Source organism: Oryza glaberrima, chromosome 1 (genome assembly GCF_000147395.1).
Source record: "Oryza glaberrima chromosome 1, OglaRS2, whole genome shotgun sequence".
NCBI lineage: Eukaryota > Viridiplantae > Streptophyta > Magnoliopsida > Poales > Poaceae > Oryza > Oryza glaberrima.
Genome location: NC_068326.1, coordinates 36,467,115 through 36,485,180, shown reverse-complemented (window position 1 = coordinate 36,485,180; position 18,066 = coordinate 36,467,115). Strand labels below are relative to the sequence as shown.

The window sequence follows — 18,066 nt, the reverse complement described above, 5'->3', positions numbered from 1 at the left end:
GGTGCAGAGATGTTTTTGGATTTTGAGTTATGACAACATGCAAATGATTTTCCGAATGTAAATTATAATTAAATTTTCTTTCAGAACTTGAAAATGGATGGTGTAAAAAAAACATATTCTTCATGCAAGGGAACCGTGAATAGTTCAAAGCATAGCTCAGGTGACGTGGTGCGAGGGTGTTCGCCCAGTCAACCTGGGTCCTGGTTTTGAATCCTAAATCGGACTTGTCGGGCCTGTTCACTTTGATGTCATTTTCAACCTTACCAAGTTTTGATAAAGTTGCCAAAAAAAATGGCTACATTTAGTATGTAGCTAAATTTTGGTAACTATATAAAAAATCCTGCCAAAATTTTGGCAATTTACCAAAATTTTCGCAATGCCAAAATTTGGTAAGGTTTTTTTTATCAAAGTGAATAGGCCCGTCGTCTCATGGTGTTTCTTGTACCCCTTATTCTTAATACAAAGATAGCCAGCTCCGTTATTCCTCTTTTTTTTTTTTGACCAAACGTTATTCCTCTTTTGTTTCCAAAAAAAAAAGAAAGCGCAATCTGGCATACATGCATGCAAACACGAACCACTTAACAGTTGGAACATCTGAAAACCCCGGCCAGCCAGATGCTGAATCAACTGTCGATCATGCCGCTGATAGGATTTCGTTAGAAATAGATACACACACATATATGCATACACTGATACACAAAAGCTTGACCTGGAGAATCAGGTCAGAGTATCAGGTTGAGTTGGGACTGTGGGAGCTAGTACAATCACAGAGTCGTTCTCAAAAACTGTACAATGAAGTAGAGAACGGCCAGGAAAAGCGCAATCTGGTACACATCTTGGTTCAATCCATCATCCGGCCTTTGGAAGAACTGCAATATTGAACACAAAAGCTCAAAAAGTTGAAAACACTATGACTGGATAGCTACAGATAAGTGGGTGGGTTTATATAAAGTGACATCAATTTTTGCAATGTATGATTCATGTACCTTAGTAGGATCCCCTGAGGGATCTGGATAAACCTCCAAGTTCTCATCTTTCTTTGATGATAGCCGAGATGCTGTACCCTTTGCAGCTTCGATTGTGTCCTTTCCGGCTTCAACAGTGGAGAAGGCCCTCCTGGACAACCAAAAGTAGGCCTGGGCAGGAGGAGACGAGGCAGAGAGGTCCCATGAGTCGACCTGTTCGAGCACTTGGCCGCTAATCTGGTTCAATACGAACTGTGAGGTAACAGAGACGATCAGGTCTCCTCCGATGGTTGCGAAGATTGGATTCTTAGGTTTGCCTCTGAATGTCCATTTGATGGTCAGGTTGCTTGTCGATTGCATTGACATTTCCTGGACTGTCTGACGCAATAACACGAATGCTGATTAGATAGTCAGACTGGAATCAATCCAAACTCATGAGCATGCCAATGTGAAATAAGGAGAGAGGCATTCTTTGTTTGAATTTGAACTGACAAAGTCCTTTTTCTTTTGGACAGTATGTTATGCAACTTGTTTGGGTTAGATATCTTACAACAGAGTTCTAACTTCATGGATATGGTATAGAATTGCAGCAATCCTTACCACTGTAGGGTTTTCGAGTGCCTTGGTGATCCACAATGGCCTCTTGTACTTCTCCCGTCCAACAAATGTTCTGACCGGGTCCTGAAAAAAAAAGAAAGGCACGAAACCACAAGGTGATGTCAAGTAGCTCATCAGTTATTGTATCTGCATCTGGACATCCTAATCTGTCACTAGTTCAGTAGTTTGTTTCTTGCTGTTGTTTGAGTGGTACTTTCGTTGCTATTCTTCTTAATATAAAATCAGCATCAGCCTGGCTAAAACTTCTGAAAATGGAGGCATGTTACCTACTTAAACATTCATCAGATTTCCTCGGGGAAAAAAAACATTCATCAGCTAACAGCAGTATTTTGTGTTGGTTCATAGAGCTTTTGCAAGAGCTTCTCGGGGTCTACTCTGTGCCTGAAACTATTCTTGTTGGTGTTGCTAAACCTTCGGAGCGAATACGCAAAAGCGTTACTCGCTGATTGAAATGGCATAGCTCTATTTTTCCCTTCCAAGAAAAAAAAATACAGATAGTACTGTTAAAAAAAAAAACCTACAGATAGTGTTTGCCACAGTTCATGGAATCCCATGATCATATCAGACTCGTAGCTTACATGTTTGCTAGATTAACTTGAAAGGAGATGCAAAGCATTGGTGCGAGATTGGTACCAAATTAATGTCTGAATTACTGATAACACATAGTACGGAGTAGCAGTAAAGTGGTAATTGGTGGTACAAGGGTGATGCGCACACCTTGTATTTGACGGAGACGGCGTAGCAGGTGAAGGCGCGGTTGTCGTCGCGGAGGTCGAGGATGTCGCGGGCGAGCTGCCTCGCGGTGGCCTCCACGTAGGGGCTGCTTATGCACTCGAAGTCGTTGCAGAGCTCCCCGAAGTCCATCCCGTCCACCAGCTTGTCCGTCTGCGACCTCTCCTCCGCACCATCTCCGGCAGCCGTCTCTACCTCCTTGGAATCATCCACAACTGCAATCACGCACAGAGCCTGGAGTTAATTAGATCACGTACGTGCGAGCTGGACCGCACGGCGAGATCGCATTGGTGAGATGAGATCTTCACCGTGCAGGGGGGCGAGGCGGCGTTGGAGCGCGGGAGCATGGCGGCGGGAGAGGAAGCCGGTGACGGCGGCGGGGATGCCTCGCCGTCGCCGTCGCCGGGGGGAGGAGGAGGGGGAAAGGGTGCGGGAGGAGAAGAGAGCGGCGGCGGTGGCGGTGGCGGTGGCCATTGGTGGCCCATGGCGCGGTCGGCGTGGCGGGACGTGAAAAGGCGGGAGGATAAGGCGCGGCGCTCCACGGCCTCTCGTTGCCACATGTGGCCTCCGCTCCATTAGCCCTGGCCCAACAACTGCTAGTCCATTCCATTTCTCATTTCTCTTCTATTTTTCCTCAATTTTTTTAAGGGAAAACAAAATTGGCCCGTGCCAACTACTATAGGTCTAGTATTTTCTAGTGGACTGCCTTCTTCTAGGCCCAACGAGGAAGATGTATCCCAGGATGGGCATGACTTTCCTGAGCTTTCACGTGCCTCTAGCTTCGTGTTTTGTTGAAGAACACAATGTTTTCTTATAGAAACTGTTCTAGAAAATCATGCGTCACTTATGTAATTCTTGTATTCTGCCCTCTCTGTTTCATATTCATATTACGAGTTACTTTGATTAAGTATATAAAAAATATCATAGTATTTTCAACACAAAACAAACGTATTATTGTAACATATTGAATATTAGATTTGATAAAACTAATTTAATGTATTAGATATTGCTGAATTTATTTATAAATTTGATCAAACTTAAAAAGTCAAAGGTACATGTAATATGAAACAAAGGAAGCAGATGGGACTGCAAATGGGAGATGATTTTGTGGATGAAGTATAGGTCCTGTTTGGGGGAGCTTTTAGCAGCCGCAGCTTCTCCTAGAATCTTCAGTTGCCAGAAGCTCCCCCAAACAGTTCATCTTTTTATCTAGATTCTGAGAATCTGTAGTTGTAGAATCTGGAAAATGAACTAGAAGCTTAGCTGGGTTTCCCAGCTTCTCCAGATTCTCACCAGCTAGCTTCTCAGCAGCTGCTTCTCAGAATCTTAAGCTCCCCAAACAGGCCCATAGACACGAAGAATACCTCTGTTGCTCCAAAACTGCCCAGTTTACGGACAACAAATCGAAAGATGCACCTGTGATCCGGGCTACATGCAACAGATAAAATATACTTGCATCGAAGAGTACTTTACTCCTGGAGGTAATCATATACAGTATGGTGATAAAGTAGTGAGTTGTCCTCTTTGTAGTGGAGGAGGTAGTAGCATTTGTCGCAGAAATAACAGGGATTGTTCAGAGTCCACTTGTCGTCCACCGTCATCTTCGTGGCATGGAAGATCTGGCACACCGAACACTTCTGTAGCCGCCTCTGCATCTGGAATGTCATGAGAGGGTATTCCGCTTGGTTCTGTGTGTCCTCCGGGTGGATCAACCTCATGTCCCTGATCACAATCATGTGTTTGCAGTTCCCCTGAAAACGTATGTGCAGGGTATTGTCAGAAACATGGGGGAAAGGGTTGTAGATCTCTACCTCAACCATCATACATTACTACAGCTTCAAGTTAATCGATTTTAGATTTCATCACAAAACATAGATAACAAACAACACAAGGTTTGATTGTGACTAAATGACGATTTGATTTCCACAAAAAAAGTGATGCAGAAACATCACAACAATAAAGGCATAAGGAGAATAGATAAGAACCTGATGACAGTAGAGGTACCCAGCACCGAGACGGAAGTTCAGATCAGAAAAGCGAGTCTTTTCCATTTTTGCAGATTTAAAATCAGGAACATTTGAAACATTCAAACCCATCAGTAAATCCTTTTGTCGTTTCTTCAGCACACCAGAAGTAATGGCATCCCACTTCTCTTCCGCCTCATTTCTGGAATTTTTAATCCAGTCAAGTATAGGTTTACTATAATCAACAGTGGAACGCCTTGTGTCATTATAGAATGTGTCCTGACAATAGAGAGCGTTGATTAATACAGTTGCAATTCTTTAAGAACACACAGCAAATTTCTGTTCACAGATGCATACCTCAATAAGAAAATAACCAGAATGAACGTGTTGCTTTGCCACATTCATCAGCTTGTCTTTGAAACAGTAAATATTGTCTCTAAGATCTGTAAGGAGCTGGCTTCCCAACACTAGAAATTCCTGGCTCTGCAAGGAAAGGAGATCACCAAAAAAATTTATTCCCCACATATTTCACCCTACAAATAAGTATACCAAAAAATATATGTATATAAGTCATTACTTTCACAGAACCATATCTCTTCTCATAAACTTCCACACACAGAAGTACTTCTGGATAGACTACAGGTCTGTGCTCCCCAGGTTTGAAAGTTTTGTTCTGGGATAACAAAAATGGTTAGTGTGAAATTTGAGACAAATGAGCCACTTGTGTAAAAGAGCAAATGAAATAGGCTATAGTTTTTAATGCAAACCTTCCAAGTTGTGCTGATGTACCTAAGAGATTTTGCAACATCAACTTTCTCAGCTGATGGCTTAGAAACTTTGGCCAACACAGAATCACCACTGCGTTCAAAAAAATATGTTTATAGAAGGCTGTAATGAAAACAATATAACAGATAAAATCGAATCATCTAGTTATGGCCATAAGTGCATAGCCTGGACAGCTGTATTTTATACTTATCTTATTCTCTAGTGGCTCAGTTATAAAAGGAAGCAAACTATTCCTACCGGGCATACCATATATGATTTACATAAATGGGCTAATAAATAGGATACATGAGTAAATGTATGGGCTAATCAAAATCCAGTATTAAGGGGAGGTAAATTTCTATACCTAGTTAGTTCAGCCAGCACAGAAGTACCAATTTTTTACTGAAACATGAATCTAGCCAAACTGGGCTGCATCCTGCTAGCATCTGAACCACAAAGAACGATTTACATTACTTTTACACAGTTATTTGCCACAGCCCATCAGTAAAAGTTCAAATTACTTATCAACAGAAATTCCACAGCTCTTCAGCAAAGCTAGTAGCATTTTATGAATAAAATTGATAGGCTGCTGAACTGTGTAATTTTCACCACCATGTGATAACACCATCCCATTCGGTAGAAAATTAAATAATATATATCTATGAGCTTATGGCACAATCAGAAAATGGAATTACTAACAATACATACCCACAAATCAAGGTCAAATAAATACATGCCCACAAAGTTAACTGTTTTACCTGAATGAGTGCAAGCTGGCTGCATGTTTGTCTTCCTCTTGTTTGGCCTTAATTTCTGCCATCTTCACTGCTTTAGTAAGATAGCTCCCCTAGTTATAACCATGCCACAACATATGATGACGCAAAACCATGGTCAGATTTTCCAGAGATTAACAATAGATGCAAGAAGAAGAGGGAAATATGTATATATATATTTTTAGAGAAAACTACTATACAAGATAAATTCATCAGAAAATGCATGCAATTAAGCAGAGATGCAACATTAGGGTAAGGCATACTTGTAAAATATGTGCTCGAACTTCTCTATCAAAATGCCTGCCTCTCTTTTTGCCCTTTCCGCATTTTGTATCTCCATCTGCGCCTGCAGCATCATGTGAAACAACTTCCAGATCCTCGACAGGTGGTACAGACTCATGTGAAACAACTTCCAGATTCTCGCCTAATGAATTTGAAGTGGTATTTCCACCTTTTTTCATTCTTCCTCTGGATTTCCCCTTCATGCCACCTGTTTTCCCTTCGATGCCTTGTTGTGGTACGTATGGTACAACTGCCGTGTCAACAGATGGTCCAGGTATCTCTGTTTCAACTGACGAATTTAAGGTCGGAGTGACATTTTTTCGCTTCCTGCCTCTAGTTTCCCCTTTTACCCCTCTTGTTTTACCGTTGTTTCCATGCACATGTGGTATGCTTGCCGTATCCTCAGTAGGTGATCTGGAAGTCTCTCTCTCACCTGATGAGCTTGATGTGATAGCACCATTTCCAAAGGTGGAACTAGCTGACATTCTGCATGTGATAGTTCGAAAGAACATCAGACCCTATCATTTTGTGAGCCACATAAGACATGAATATTAAATATAATAATATGAAAAGAAAATTTAGATGCCAGGAATTCAGCTACAAGCCATAAAAATTGAAAAGAGATGATTTGGTGCATAAAGTGCAAACCGCTGTTCCATGCTACCAATTCACAATAGAACTTTCTTTATGAGTTGGCATGGAATGATGCTATCCAACAATTAACCGTCCGTGTTGCATCTAATTCCAACTCGCATAAAAGAAGCACCAATCAAGCAAAAATAGCTTACCCTCCATCAATCCTCTGATCCTCCAGCTGTGACAAAGCAGTGGAATCCCAGCCCTCCTAAAAACACCAAATAACAGAAACATCACATCAAAATATTGTTCACAAAACTAGAACTACAATTAAGCACATTAGCACAAGCTCGATAGGAACGGTCACCTCCATAGCCTCCCGGAGAGCGCGCTCCACCAGCTCCTCCTCTGAGAGGACCCTCAACTCATCTACGCTGCAGAATCCACAAAATGTACAAACCAGAACACGAATAAGCATATGAACAACATGACAGACACTGGGGGATTTCTCCACCTGATACGGCGGAATTTGGGGGGCTTACCAGAGCTCTTCGTCGAATTCATCACCAGGATCGCCCAATTCATCTTTCAGCGACTGCTCGCAAAGTAACACAGAACGCGATTACACCAAAGCAAGGGCACGGATTGAAGAGCTAGGGTTTGGCGGTGTGCTCAAGGGGATTCGAACCTGCAGCTCGTGGAGCGCGGAGGACATGAACTCGGGGACCGTGGAGACGGGTCCGACCATGAAGGGGACGAACACGGGCCCGCCACGAGCGAAGGGCATGCGCCGCTGCTCGCCGGCGGCAGAGCTCTCCGCCTCCTCCCCCGCCGCCGCCGCCGCCATCGCCGTGTGTCCGCCTCTTTCGCTGGTTGGGGGGGGTTTTCGGCGCCAATGCGGTGGGAAGAAGGCTAAAAGCTACTGGGCCCAGTATAAAGCCCAATATGAAGAATCACTACTGGGCCGTCGTCGTCTCCGTCGAGTATCGTCTCGCTCCAGAGCACTCGGCTGGCGGGCTGGGTGCTCTCCACCGCCGACCCGTGACTCGGTCCGGTCGCAACGCCGCCGAGCTACTCCTCCATATCCAGTATTATGGTTCATTGATACCGATTAGATTCAGCTACTAGTTAAGAGAGTTACAGTAAACTTATTCCTATTTTTATTCAAATTGAATTATTCTTTTATGAAATTGAATAAAGACTGTAAAATTCGCATACCCAAGGGTACTAAGGCCCTGTTTGTTTTAGTTTAAAATTATTGTAATCTAGATTATTGAGTCAGATTATTATAAGTTGGATTATAAAAAGCCTACATAGAATAAGCTGTTAGCTGTTTGTTTCTCTGAATCATTAGCTCTACATAGAATAAGCTGTTAGCTGTTTGTTTCTCTGAATTATTAGGTAGTTGTTAGGTGTTAGCCACCCAGTATAGCTGTTTGTTTCTCTGAATTATTAGTTAGTTGTTAAGTGTTAGCCACCTAGTAATCTAAAAAAACACTTTTAGAGTGGATAACTAGATTATAGTAATCTAGCTTATAGATTATAATAATCTATCAAAATAAGCTATTTGTTTGTTTCATCTTACTTCTATTAATCTATATTATAATAGGAGTAAGATGAAACAAACATATAGCTTATTATGATAGATTATTACAATCTATAAATCCACTCTAAATGTGTTTTTCTTAGATTATTGAGTGACTAACAGCTAACAAACAGTTAATAATCAAGAGAAAGAGAAACAAACAATCAGGTTTGGAAATTCCAGTCATTTCGGACCTCTTTTGATACGATATTATTTCGGCCAAAATTTTATTTTTTTTAACTTTTCATGAATTTCAGTAATATTTGTTCAAAATTTCGGACCAAAATTTCAGAAAATTTGTTCTATCGGTGACCTCCGGTACACTCGGTCAATCCAATAAATTAAACCCTGCAAACAGCTTATTCTATATCGGCTTGTTATAATACAGCTTATAGTAATCTAGATCAATAATCTAGATTACAATTAAGTTAAAACAAATAGAGCCTGAATCAATAAGCATGTAAAATGGATCTCAACCATAATAGATTTACAAAGTCATGTTTATGCGTCACTTACAAAGTTATGCTTATGCGTCACGTCCAAATACGTGCTCATTCAAATAATTGGTTTCGATAAGCAGGTTTCCGTTGCTACAAAGAGAAAAGAAGATCTATCAGGTTTCCGTTGCACAAAGAGAAAAGAAGTTCCCATGAGTCATCGCTTGTCAAACGTTGTTTGACGATATCCTTCTCCCAATTATTATCCATGAGCGCCAATTATCATCCATAAGTCATCGCTTGTTGTTTGACGATATCTTCTCCTAATTATTATCTCGTTTTCAATCTAATATAATTTTCCGTGAAAACTCGATAAAAAAGAGGAAACTCGGTAAAAAAAAAGAGTACTGGGATTGCTGGTTCTCGTTCTAGTTCGTTGAACATCAATTTCACAAATAAGATAATCCAGTTCGTTGAACATCAATTTCACAAAAAAGATAATCCTTACACTGCTATCTAATCAAAGTATAACCCTCCAGTCTCTCCAGGATTGCTATCTAATCAGTCTCTCCAGGTTTGCTATCTAATCAAAGTATCGATCGAAAATCCATCAGTTTATCCAGGATTTCATCAACACAGAAGTCCAGCGAGCTCTGATCGTCCCCTCCTCGCAGCGGCTTTTTCCATCTCTGCATAAATCAAACTACTATATACACAAAACATTCTCAAAAACAAAATCTTTAGTCAAAAAAACACTCACGGTTCAAATGACTACCGTTTCGCCGTCGTCGAACGACCACAGCCGCAGCGGTTCGCCGCCGTCGTCGTCCGGCAGGAGGCTTTGTGGAGGAGGGATCGCGTGTTCGCGCCAGATTGCTTCGAATCGGTTGTGCTCGATCATTTACCCGCCCAAGTTGATGTGCTCGCCGTCGTACGCGACGCCGTTCCCGCTCGCCGCCGGCGGCGGCGCGGCATCCTCCTGGGAGTCCACCATGAGCGCGCCCGCGTGAGCGTGCGCGTGCGCGCGCTCGAGCGAGACACTTTGTTCAGCCTCGTCGGCGGCCTTCTGGATCGTGTCGCTCGCGGCGGCCAGGGAGACGTCGATGGATCGGAGAAGCTCCAGTAGCTCCACGTCGGGCATGGCGGCGATGCCGTCCACCTGCGCCGCCGCCATGGCCAACTCGCCGCCGCCGCCGCCGGGTCCTTGCTTTGCGGCGGCTTGGTTCTCGCGGTAGGAGGCGTTGTCCACGGAGTGCTTCCGCCGATCCTTCTCCGGCAGCGATTTGTACCGAGTGGCGATCGCCCAGACCTCCTCCTTCGACGGCCACCACGTCGGCTCGCCCCCGGCGCCGACGCCCGGGCAGATCACGGCGACGGGGACGTCGCACCGCGTCGCGAGCGAGCTCGCCTTCCTCACCAGCCTCTCCTTCCTCATCTCCAACGCCGCGCGCCTCTGCTCGCCGGCGACGGCGGGGGTGACACGAGCCTCTCCGCCGCCGCCGCCGCCGCGCGGCATCGGTGCTCCCATCATCTCAAACGTGTGCGTGTGCTAGCAGATGAATCTTGTGCTAGCAGATGAATCTCCTCTCGCGCGAGTTTTGTAGGCTGCTCCCCTTCCGGGCCCAAGAAGCGCACGGGGTTGGGCCTGAACACGACCCGGAGTTCCCTTCTTTTTTTTTTTTGAAAAAGTCCACTTAGACTCCCTTAATTGTTTACCGAATCTAATTCACGACCATTAACTGAAAAACCGGGTAGGATGACTCCCCGAATTATTGAAACCAGTGTAATTTGACTCCTGTTTTACAGGACGTGGCGGTGCTAACCCGATTTTCATTCCACGTGGCGCTTGCGTGTCATTAGAATTAAAAAATTGTTTGTGGGACCCATCTGTCACATACACAAGAATATTGTGGGACCCACCGACATGTGGGGCCCACATGCCATCCTTTCTCCTTCCCTTCTTCCTCCTCCCTCTGTCTCCCTTCTCTCTCTTTTCTCTCCCCCTTCTCTGATCTGATCTCCCGGGGGCGCCTCTTCGGCCTCACTCGACAGCAACTCGGCGAGACCGGCGTGGATCTCTGGTGGTGGTGGAAGCGGGGCGGAGCCCGAACCGTCCTGGCTCGCGGAGGATGGCCGGCGGCCGGTCGGCAACGGGCGCAAACACCCGGCTCTGGCGGCGAGGCCCTCCAGGGCGGGCGCCGGTCGGCGACGGGCGCTCATCCCCCTGGTCTCCGGCGAACGGCGTCTTTCTCTCAGATCAATCAGCGCCATCTTTTCAAAGATGGCCGGATCGAGTCAAAATAGAAAGCAACATTGTATCACCGGGGAGATTCCACGCCATTTGCAGCTCGACGACATAGACACGGGCACACGGCCGATATTACGCGTACAGCAACCTGACAAACGCGTTGTTATTCCCCTCTCCAACCTTCCTCGATCGTATATATGGCAGCAGCGCAGCACGTCGTCATCCGGCCATGGACGTCACGGGAGCTGGTCGCCTGGTCAGGCCATGGCGGAGCAGGGAGCGGAGGGGTCGATGGCGGCGTTGAGACGAGGCGATGCGCTCGGAGCCGAGGACGCCGTGGGAGCAACGCGGCGGAGGGGGCCCGACGACGCCGGCCGTGGACCTCGGCGCAGAGGGCGGAGGAGATCCGGCGGAGACCGAATAAGGGAAGGAGATCAGATCAGAGAAAAGGGGGAGAGAAAAGAGAGAGGAGGGAGAGAGAGGGATGAGGAAGAAGGGGAGGAGAAAGGATGATATGTGGGTCCCACATGTCGGTGGGTCCCATAATATATTATTGGGTATGAATGATGGGTCTCACAAATAATTTTTTAATTTTAATGCCACATAAGCGCCACGTGGAATGAAAACCGGGTTAGCACCGCCACGTCAGCGCCATATAAGCCAAACCACACTCTAAAACCGCTGGAGGAGTCAAATTGCACAGGTTTAATAATTCAGGGAGTCATCCTACCCGGTTTTCTAGTTAAGGGTCACGAATTAGATTCAGTGAACTATTAAGGGAGTCTAAGGGGACTTTTTCCTTTTTTTTTTGGCAATTGCTTATTTGACCCTGTTTGAACTATAATTGCCGATTTGACCCTACTTTTTGAACTTTGCTTATTTGACCCTCCTTTTCGAGTACGAAGGTTCCGTCTGACCCTCTTTCGCTGACTCCGTTAGGGTTCAATTTTTTTTAAAAAAAAGAAAATGTTTCCAGAGTTCCTAATAGCGAAAATACCCTCCAAAGCCAAACCCTATTCTGACTCTCTCTCTCTCTCACTCGTGCGTACCTCTCTCTCACTTGTGCGTGCGGCGGCGGCTAGCTGAGGGGGCGGCGGCGGCGTCAAGCACAGCCCCGCCGGCGCCCGCTCGTTGTGGTGGAGGGTAGCGGCGGCGGCGAGCTGAGGCAATGGAGACAACGTGATGTACAGCCACGCCGGCGCCCGCTCGTGGAGATAGAGGCCGGCGGCAGCAGCGGTTTAATGGGGTGCGGGGCGGCGCCGATCTGAGGGGGTGAGGGCGGCGAGCTGTGGGGGCTGCGGCGGCGGCGGGTGCTACACGCGGTGACGGTGGGAGGGCGACGACGGCGGCGAGCTGTGGGGGTGGCGAGGTCGATGGCGTCGATGAGCCACCGCGCGCAGCCGGCATCGTAGCGCGCCGAGCAGACCTCACGGAGGAGGCGGGTGCGGGGAAGTCTGGGAAGGAGCAGCTGTCACGCCCAGAAATTCCTGAATAGAATTCCAAGCAGAATGTGTATTAAAATCCCCGTCCAGGACCGGCCGGGGTACACAAACGACAATGTTGATATTCAGATTCACGTCTTACAAACATCATAAAAGTCTTACATAAATGCAGCGGAAAAATGAAGGATAACAGGAGCTAAGCGTTGACTTGAACTGCAGCGGGAACACCACTCCACAGGCATCCTCGACGGCACGGACGATGTAGCGCCCGTTCCGTCTTGGCGCCTAGCGGGAAAACTAGCTCTTAAAAATCCTATTTGCGAAATCCGTTTCCTTGCTTGTTGTCTAGTGCCCGTGCCATCTCAGGTCAAGTCCCCGATCCATCGTCGAGTTCAATCCCGAATCCAAATCCTTCCCAAATCAAATCCCTCCGCAAAAGTCTATTTTGCCTCCCTAGGGTTCGATGGGCCGAATCCCCCTCGGCCCATCTCCCCCTCCCTCCCCGGCTCGCTCTCTCTCTCTCTCTCTCTCCCTCTCCCCCGCTCTACCCGAGCGCTGCTCGCGCGAGCGCGCGAGCCGCGCCGAGCCCTCCCTCCTGCTCCCGCTGCCGTTCCCGCCGACGCCGCCCAAATAGCCGCGGCTCCCCGCGCGCGCGCGCCGTGGTGGCCGACCGCCTGGTCGCCGCCGCCGTCAGGCTCTGCCCGCGCCTGCCGCCCGTGTCGCCGCTCCGCTCCAAGCCGGTCCGCCGTCATCGCCGTCGTCACAACCCGGCCCCGCCACTCCGCGAGCTAGCCTCCAAGGGCCGGAGGCAGAGCCCTCCGCCCTCTCTGCCGCGTCGCCCTCTCTCCCTCCTCCTTTTCCCGAAATGGAAAGGAGGCAAGCCTCCTTTCCCTCTTCCTTTCTCCCTTTTCCTCCCATCGCCGGCGTCATCCTCCCCCCCCTCTGTCGCCGTTTTGGCTGCGAGCGCCGAGCGCCAGCTCGCGCCTTGACCGCCCAAGGTCGGTTTCCAAACCGTCATTGCCGCCCTTTAAAGCCCAGGTGCCCTCCCTCCCTTTCTCTTCTCGTTTTGTCCCATCGTCTCCACTCCATTGTCGCCGCCTCCCGTGCTCTGTTCGCCGTCGCCGTTCGCCGTCGCGCGTGTCGGAGGAGCCGGCACGAGCGAGGACACGGAAGGGGACTCCGAGCGCACCCTCTCCTTCCTCCTCCCCGGCCCGAGGCCGGAGAGATCGCTCCCGTGCCGTCGGCCTCTCGTCACTGCGCCCCTTCACCCCGCACGGTAGTGTCGCCCTCCGTTCTCCCTCCTCGTTCCATCTCCTCCCCTTAGACTCGGGTAGTAGCACGAGTAGCCTCCCCGTAGCTAGCTGGCGCCGCCCCGACCGTTGCCGCCGCCCGCCGTGTGCTCGCCGCCGTCGCCGCCCGAGCTCGGAAGCGCCGCTCGTCGCCGGCCCCGCTCGGCATAGCTCCGCCCAATCCGTCGCTAGCAACGGATTCCCGTAGCCGCGTAGATGCTCTCACCGCCGGGAATCGACCCCTCGTGACCTCATCGCCGTTTCCCCCTTCTCCTGCCGCCGGTTGCCGCCGCCGCAATCCGCCGCCGTCGAGCATCCCCCGGCGAATCCGAGCCGTTGGCTCGTCTCCTCTCGTCCCGTGCAACCTCCCGGTGTGCTCGCTTTCGCCTGTATCGCCGTGGTTCGCTCCGCCGCTCGCCGCCGCCGCCCGCCGTCCGTTTCGGCCGACGTCGTCGTCTACCTCCCGCCGGCCCGCGTGGCAGCCACGTAGGCGCCACGTCGGCGCCACCTCGGCCACGACCGGATCGGCTGACCCGGCCAGCCGCCCCCTCCGTTTCTCTCCCCGTGCGCGCGGTCCACCGCGAGCCGTGAGGCTACGCGTGGGCCCGTCGCACCGCGTCCTCCGCGAACCGCGCGCATGCGCCGCGCCCCCTCCCCAAACCCTAGCACGCCCGCGTGCACCTCGCTCACGGTGAGCCAAGCCGCCGACAAGCGGGTCCCACTCGGGACCACGCGGAATGGACCCGGCCCACCGGCTCTTTCTCTCCCCTCCCCGCTCGCGCGCGCCATGGGCCGCCTTCTTGGGTCGGCCGGCCCATTAAGCTCGGCCGAGCCGCCCCTTTCTCTCGGGCCGCGCCCTAGCCGCCCGAGGGAAGTCTAATTTCCCTCCCTCTTTCTTTTTCTTTTCTTTTCTTTTTCAAAAAGGGTTTAAATAAATCCTTTTCCTTTAGACCAAAAATCCAATAATCTTAGAAATTCAATATCTTCCCAACCGTAAGTCCGTTTGACTCCGTTCAACTTCCAAAATTCCTCAAATCTCGAGATCTATCTAATGGCACGCTTAGAGGTCAATAATAGGGCTTTACTTTTGCCGTTTGTTGAGTTGCCCCGTTTCGCGTGTAGTGTCGGAGCCCGAAGATCCGCAGTGCGAGGATTTCGAGGATCAAGCTCCAAATCTCGAGCAAGGCAAGCCACCTTTGAACATCTTGAGCCTATATTTGAACTTAATTAATTTGCTTGCAAAATATTATGCATTGATAGGATTGCACTTGATCTGTTTGCCCCGTCTGCAAGGCAGACCGGTGGGCCTACCCAACTTGTTGCATCTGATCCCTCCACTGTTAATTGTTATACCATGTTCCCTTGTAACCACCTAGTCGCGCCTCGATATTCGTGCACTCTGTGCGAGTATCGACGGTCGCCTTCAAACTTAAAATCTGAGTAAGTTCTTGGGTAAAACTTGGATTTTTACAAAAGACTTGAAAAACCCGACACCTGGGTCGGTGCTTGCGAACTAAATGAATTTCCAAAACCGCGGACCGGGGAACGTACCGGGAGTACGGTTTCCCGCTCTTGCACTTAAGGACCGTTTCCTTGGAATTTCATCCGAACATAAGACAAGTACGACCACATGGGTGGAATGGGACACCCCTGGCTGAGTAATTAGCCAATCGGGGGAGCCTTGATGCCAAGAGACATGTGGATTCGCTGGGGTGGTGTCGGGGAGGACCCCTGGGCTTCCTGGCACAGTGTGGTCTGGGACCTAATCTGGTGTTGGTCTGGGACCCCTCTCGTTGGCATATGGTGAACCTGTGTCGGCTTTCGAAATGCCTTGTCATGAAAGCCTTAAGGTCTCTAGTCGTGGCCGTTCTGCACGGGCTGGATGATCCGGGTTAGTAATGTCGTGTGGGTAAAGTGTACCCCCTCTGCAGAGGTTATTAAACTGTCCGAACAGCCGTGCCCACGGTCATGGGCGGATGTGAGGTGATTCCTAGCGTAGTTTTGTTTGACTACTGCCTTGTGAAATTTTGCTGTTGTGAAATGGGTTTGATGTTTGGAAAATCTGCGGCTGATGGGACCAGCCAGGCCCGGGTGGCCGTTTGAAAGCTATTGGCCGGGTGCCAATCTTGATCAATTCAAAAGACTGATACATTGCACAAACTCCGACCGGACGAGACGCACATTCTCATCCGTGTCGTTTGAGAAGCACTCACTTAGTTGTTTCAGGAAAGAGTTCAAATAAAATCAATTGCAAAAACAACAGCCCTTCTTTGAAGCCTGCATTAAACACTTATTTCCCATGGCTTGCTGAGTACTCTCGTACTCACCCTTGCTCCTTATAAATTATTTCCCCCCCCCAGTTGCTGAAGAAGATGAAGCGGATCCCGCTGACGAGGAGTTCCTTCAGGAGCAAGCCGGCTACGATGAGTTTTAGGGTTTCGGCCTAGTTCCCAAGTCGCGCCTGTGATGTGTGGTCCAAGTCTTGGCTTCCGCGTTCCTTTTGTAATGCAGTTGTGAGCTCGGGATCTGTCCGCAGCCCAACATGACTGTACCCCTAGGCTTCTGTTGCTGTGATATTCTGTCTTCCTGTTATACCAGCACTGTTTCCTGGGACTGGTATCAATTAACAGGTTAATTTGGAGCGTCACGGGCTAGTTCCGCTCGGGACTAGTTCGGGGCGTGACAAGAGATGGTATCAGAGCACAGGCTTGGCCCTAGGGCGAAACCCGACGTATAGGACGACCCTAAGGATACTAAGTTCAAAACTACTTGCGAAAAGCTAAGGTTTCTTCTTTTTCAATAGTTTGTTGCTAAAATGGTTACTGATCTTTTCTCCCTCTTTCAAAATTGTAGATGGCAGTGAACGCCAGCTTCAGTTCCCACGGTTTTGGTGAGGGTCACCACGTCGCTCAGCTTCGTGACCTCGCCCGCTTCCTTGGCTTCTCGTGTCCCGAGTACACGGGGTACTCCGTGGACCGTGTTCCCCCTCGCTGTGAGCTCTCTGTGTATCTTTACCCTCGAGGAGGTATACACGGAGCTGGCCTTCGCCCACACCACTTCACTGTGGCCAGGCCCACCCTCCAGATCGCGTACCAGGACCTCTCCTGGACTGCGCTTCGTCGCTTGGCCCACGACTACAGCCACCGTCTCGGGGGCTCTGCCTTCCGGCAGCTCCCACGCTTTCCTTCTGGCCACGCAGACGCCAGGTACCCTTGTCCGTACAGCGAGTCTCAGCCAGTGCTGACTCGCATGGTTGAGCTTTCGGAGGCTCAGGCCACTCAGCACGACCTACTCCTTGAGGCTTACCGCTCCCTTGCCCGCCGCTACGCCGCTCTGGAGGCCCGTCTGGCCGAGGAGGGTGTCACCTCAGTTGACACTATCTCTTGGGACTCAGGCCGCCTCTGCCACGCCAGCCACCTGTCCTCCCACAGCTCTCGCGGCTCTACTCGCACTCCTAGTGGCCCGCGCTCCCCCAGCTCGCGTGCACCGTACTCACCAGTGTACTCCCCCTACCCACACCCAGTTAGCCCCTCCTACACCCCCGGACACACTCCCGTTGCTTCCTCCCGCCGTGGCCCACGCTTCATCCGCACTGCGCGGAAGCGTGTTGTTGGTTCTTCCACCGTGTTCCGTTTCGACTACCCGGCTCCCCCACCGCCAGCGGCCCGTGCTGCTGCCGGCCCTCGACAGGTTCCGCCGGTCCCTTCGCGTCAGCCGATCGACGTTTCTTCGACTGAGGAGCCGACTACAGGAGGCAGCCAGGCAGACGAGGAGTAGAGGAGGCAGTCTTCAGCAGCCGTCCGTGTGTTAGGCCCTTTTGTTCCGCCGCCAACTCTTTTGGAGTCGTGGCGAGGTAGTGCGTGCGAGTGTTGATGAGGGTGTTGTTTGGTAGTCTGGATCTCCTAGGTGGTGTGCGTACAGTCAAGCTCGGCGTAGCTCTGTGACTTGTCCACACCCGTTGTATCAGGTGTTTTTATGATTTGAAAAATCCAGTTTATGCCTAGTGCGTGCTATCTGAGTCGTTATTTATTTTGCTCCTTGCCTTCCTAAGTGCTTATCTGATTCTTACCTCGCCCTCTTCTGGGAGTTTAGATGGCTAGCCGCCCCCGCCGTGCTGCTCGTGCACCAGCCCGCCTCGGTTTTGAGGAAGGTAGAGTTGAGCCAGAAGCAATTCATGAGTCAGCTAATGAGCAGTCTCACCACAGCAACCGTTCGCACCGTACTGCTTCCCGTAATGCAGAAGTGGAACAATCTCACCGCTCACACCGCACTGCCAGTCACAATTCTGGAGAAGAACGCATCCCTTCCCCACCTCATGTGGAAAACAACATACAACACTTGATGGCAGTTCAGACGCAAATCTTGCAAGGATTAGCCGCAGCCATAGCCG

General features: G+C 49.7%; 2 protein-coding genes and 1 pseudogene across 3 annotated transcripts; all 3 read right to left on the bottom strand.

Annotated features, from left to right (window-relative positions):
- Positions 1-619: 619 nt before the first annotated feature.
- Positions 620-2,815, bottom strand: LOC127765539 (uncharacterized). Its single transcript, XM_052290457.1, has 5 exons — positions 2,624-2,815; positions 2,301-2,530; positions 1,566-1,646; positions 987-1,343; positions 620-869 (listed from the first exon to the last, which is right to left on the bottom strand). The coding sequence occupies exons 1-5, from the start codon at positions 2,787-2,789 to the stop codon at positions 765-767; spliced, it is 939 nt and encodes a 312-aa protein (XP_052146417.1). The 5' UTR covers positions 2,790-2,815; the 3' UTR covers positions 620-764.
- A 493-nt stretch (positions 2,816-3,308) lies between these two features.
- LOC127764144 (snRNA-activating protein complex subunit) lies at positions 3,309-7,547 on the bottom strand. 2 transcript variants are annotated; one of them, XM_052288986.1, is made up of 12 exons: positions 7,364-7,547; positions 7,218-7,270; positions 7,043-7,109; positions 6,888-6,943; positions 6,269-6,585; positions 6,081-6,163; positions 5,803-5,891; positions 5,047-5,137; positions 4,857-4,952; positions 4,637-4,762; positions 4,301-4,558; positions 3,309-4,066 (listed from the first exon to the last, which is right to left on the bottom strand). In XM_052288986.1, exons 1-12 carry the CDS (start codon positions 7,520-7,522, stop codon positions 3,785-3,787), a joined length of 1,677 nt encoding a protein of 558 aa, XP_052144946.1. In that variant the 5' UTR covers positions 7,523-7,547; the 3' UTR covers positions 3,309-3,784. The 2 variants fall into 2 exon arrangements, with proteins under 2 accessions (XP_052144946.1, XP_052144940.1); XM_052288980.1 differs by having other exon boundaries at positions 3,311-4,066; positions 6,081-6,585.
- A 1,737-nt stretch (positions 7,548-9,284) lies between these two features.
- LOC127771648 (uncharacterized) lies at positions 9,285-10,228 on the bottom strand (annotated as a pseudogene).
- Between the last annotated feature and the right edge of the window lie 7,838 nt (positions 10,229-18,066).

Excerpts from the sequence above, each read along its gene's own strand:
- LOC127765539 (XM_052290457.1), bottom strand. The coding sequence starts at position 2,789 with ATGGCCACCGCCACCGCCACCGCCGCCGCTCTCTTCTCCTCCCGCACC. Across the intron at positions 1,344-1,565 it reads CACTCGAAAACCCTACAGTG|ACAGTCCAGGAAATGTCAAT; the intron begins GTAAGGATTGCT and ends TTATTGCGTCAG. Across the intron at positions 870-986 it reads CCTCAGGGGATCCTACTAAG|TTCTTCCAAAGGCCGGATGA; the intron begins GTACATGAATCA and ends TCAATATTGCAG.
- LOC127764144 (XM_052288980.1), bottom strand. The coding sequence starts at position 7,522 with ATGGCGGCGGCGGCGGCGGGGGAGGAGGCGGAGAGCTCTGCCGCCGGC. Across the intron at positions 7,110-7,217 it reads GAATTCGACGAAGAGCTCTG|CGTAGATGAGTTGAGGGTCC; the intron begins GTAAGCCCCCCA and ends TGGATTCTGCAG. Across the intron at positions 6,586-6,887 it reads GATCAGAGGATTGATGGAGG|AATGTCAGCTAGTTCCACCT; the intron begins GTAAGCTATTTT and ends TATCACATGCAG.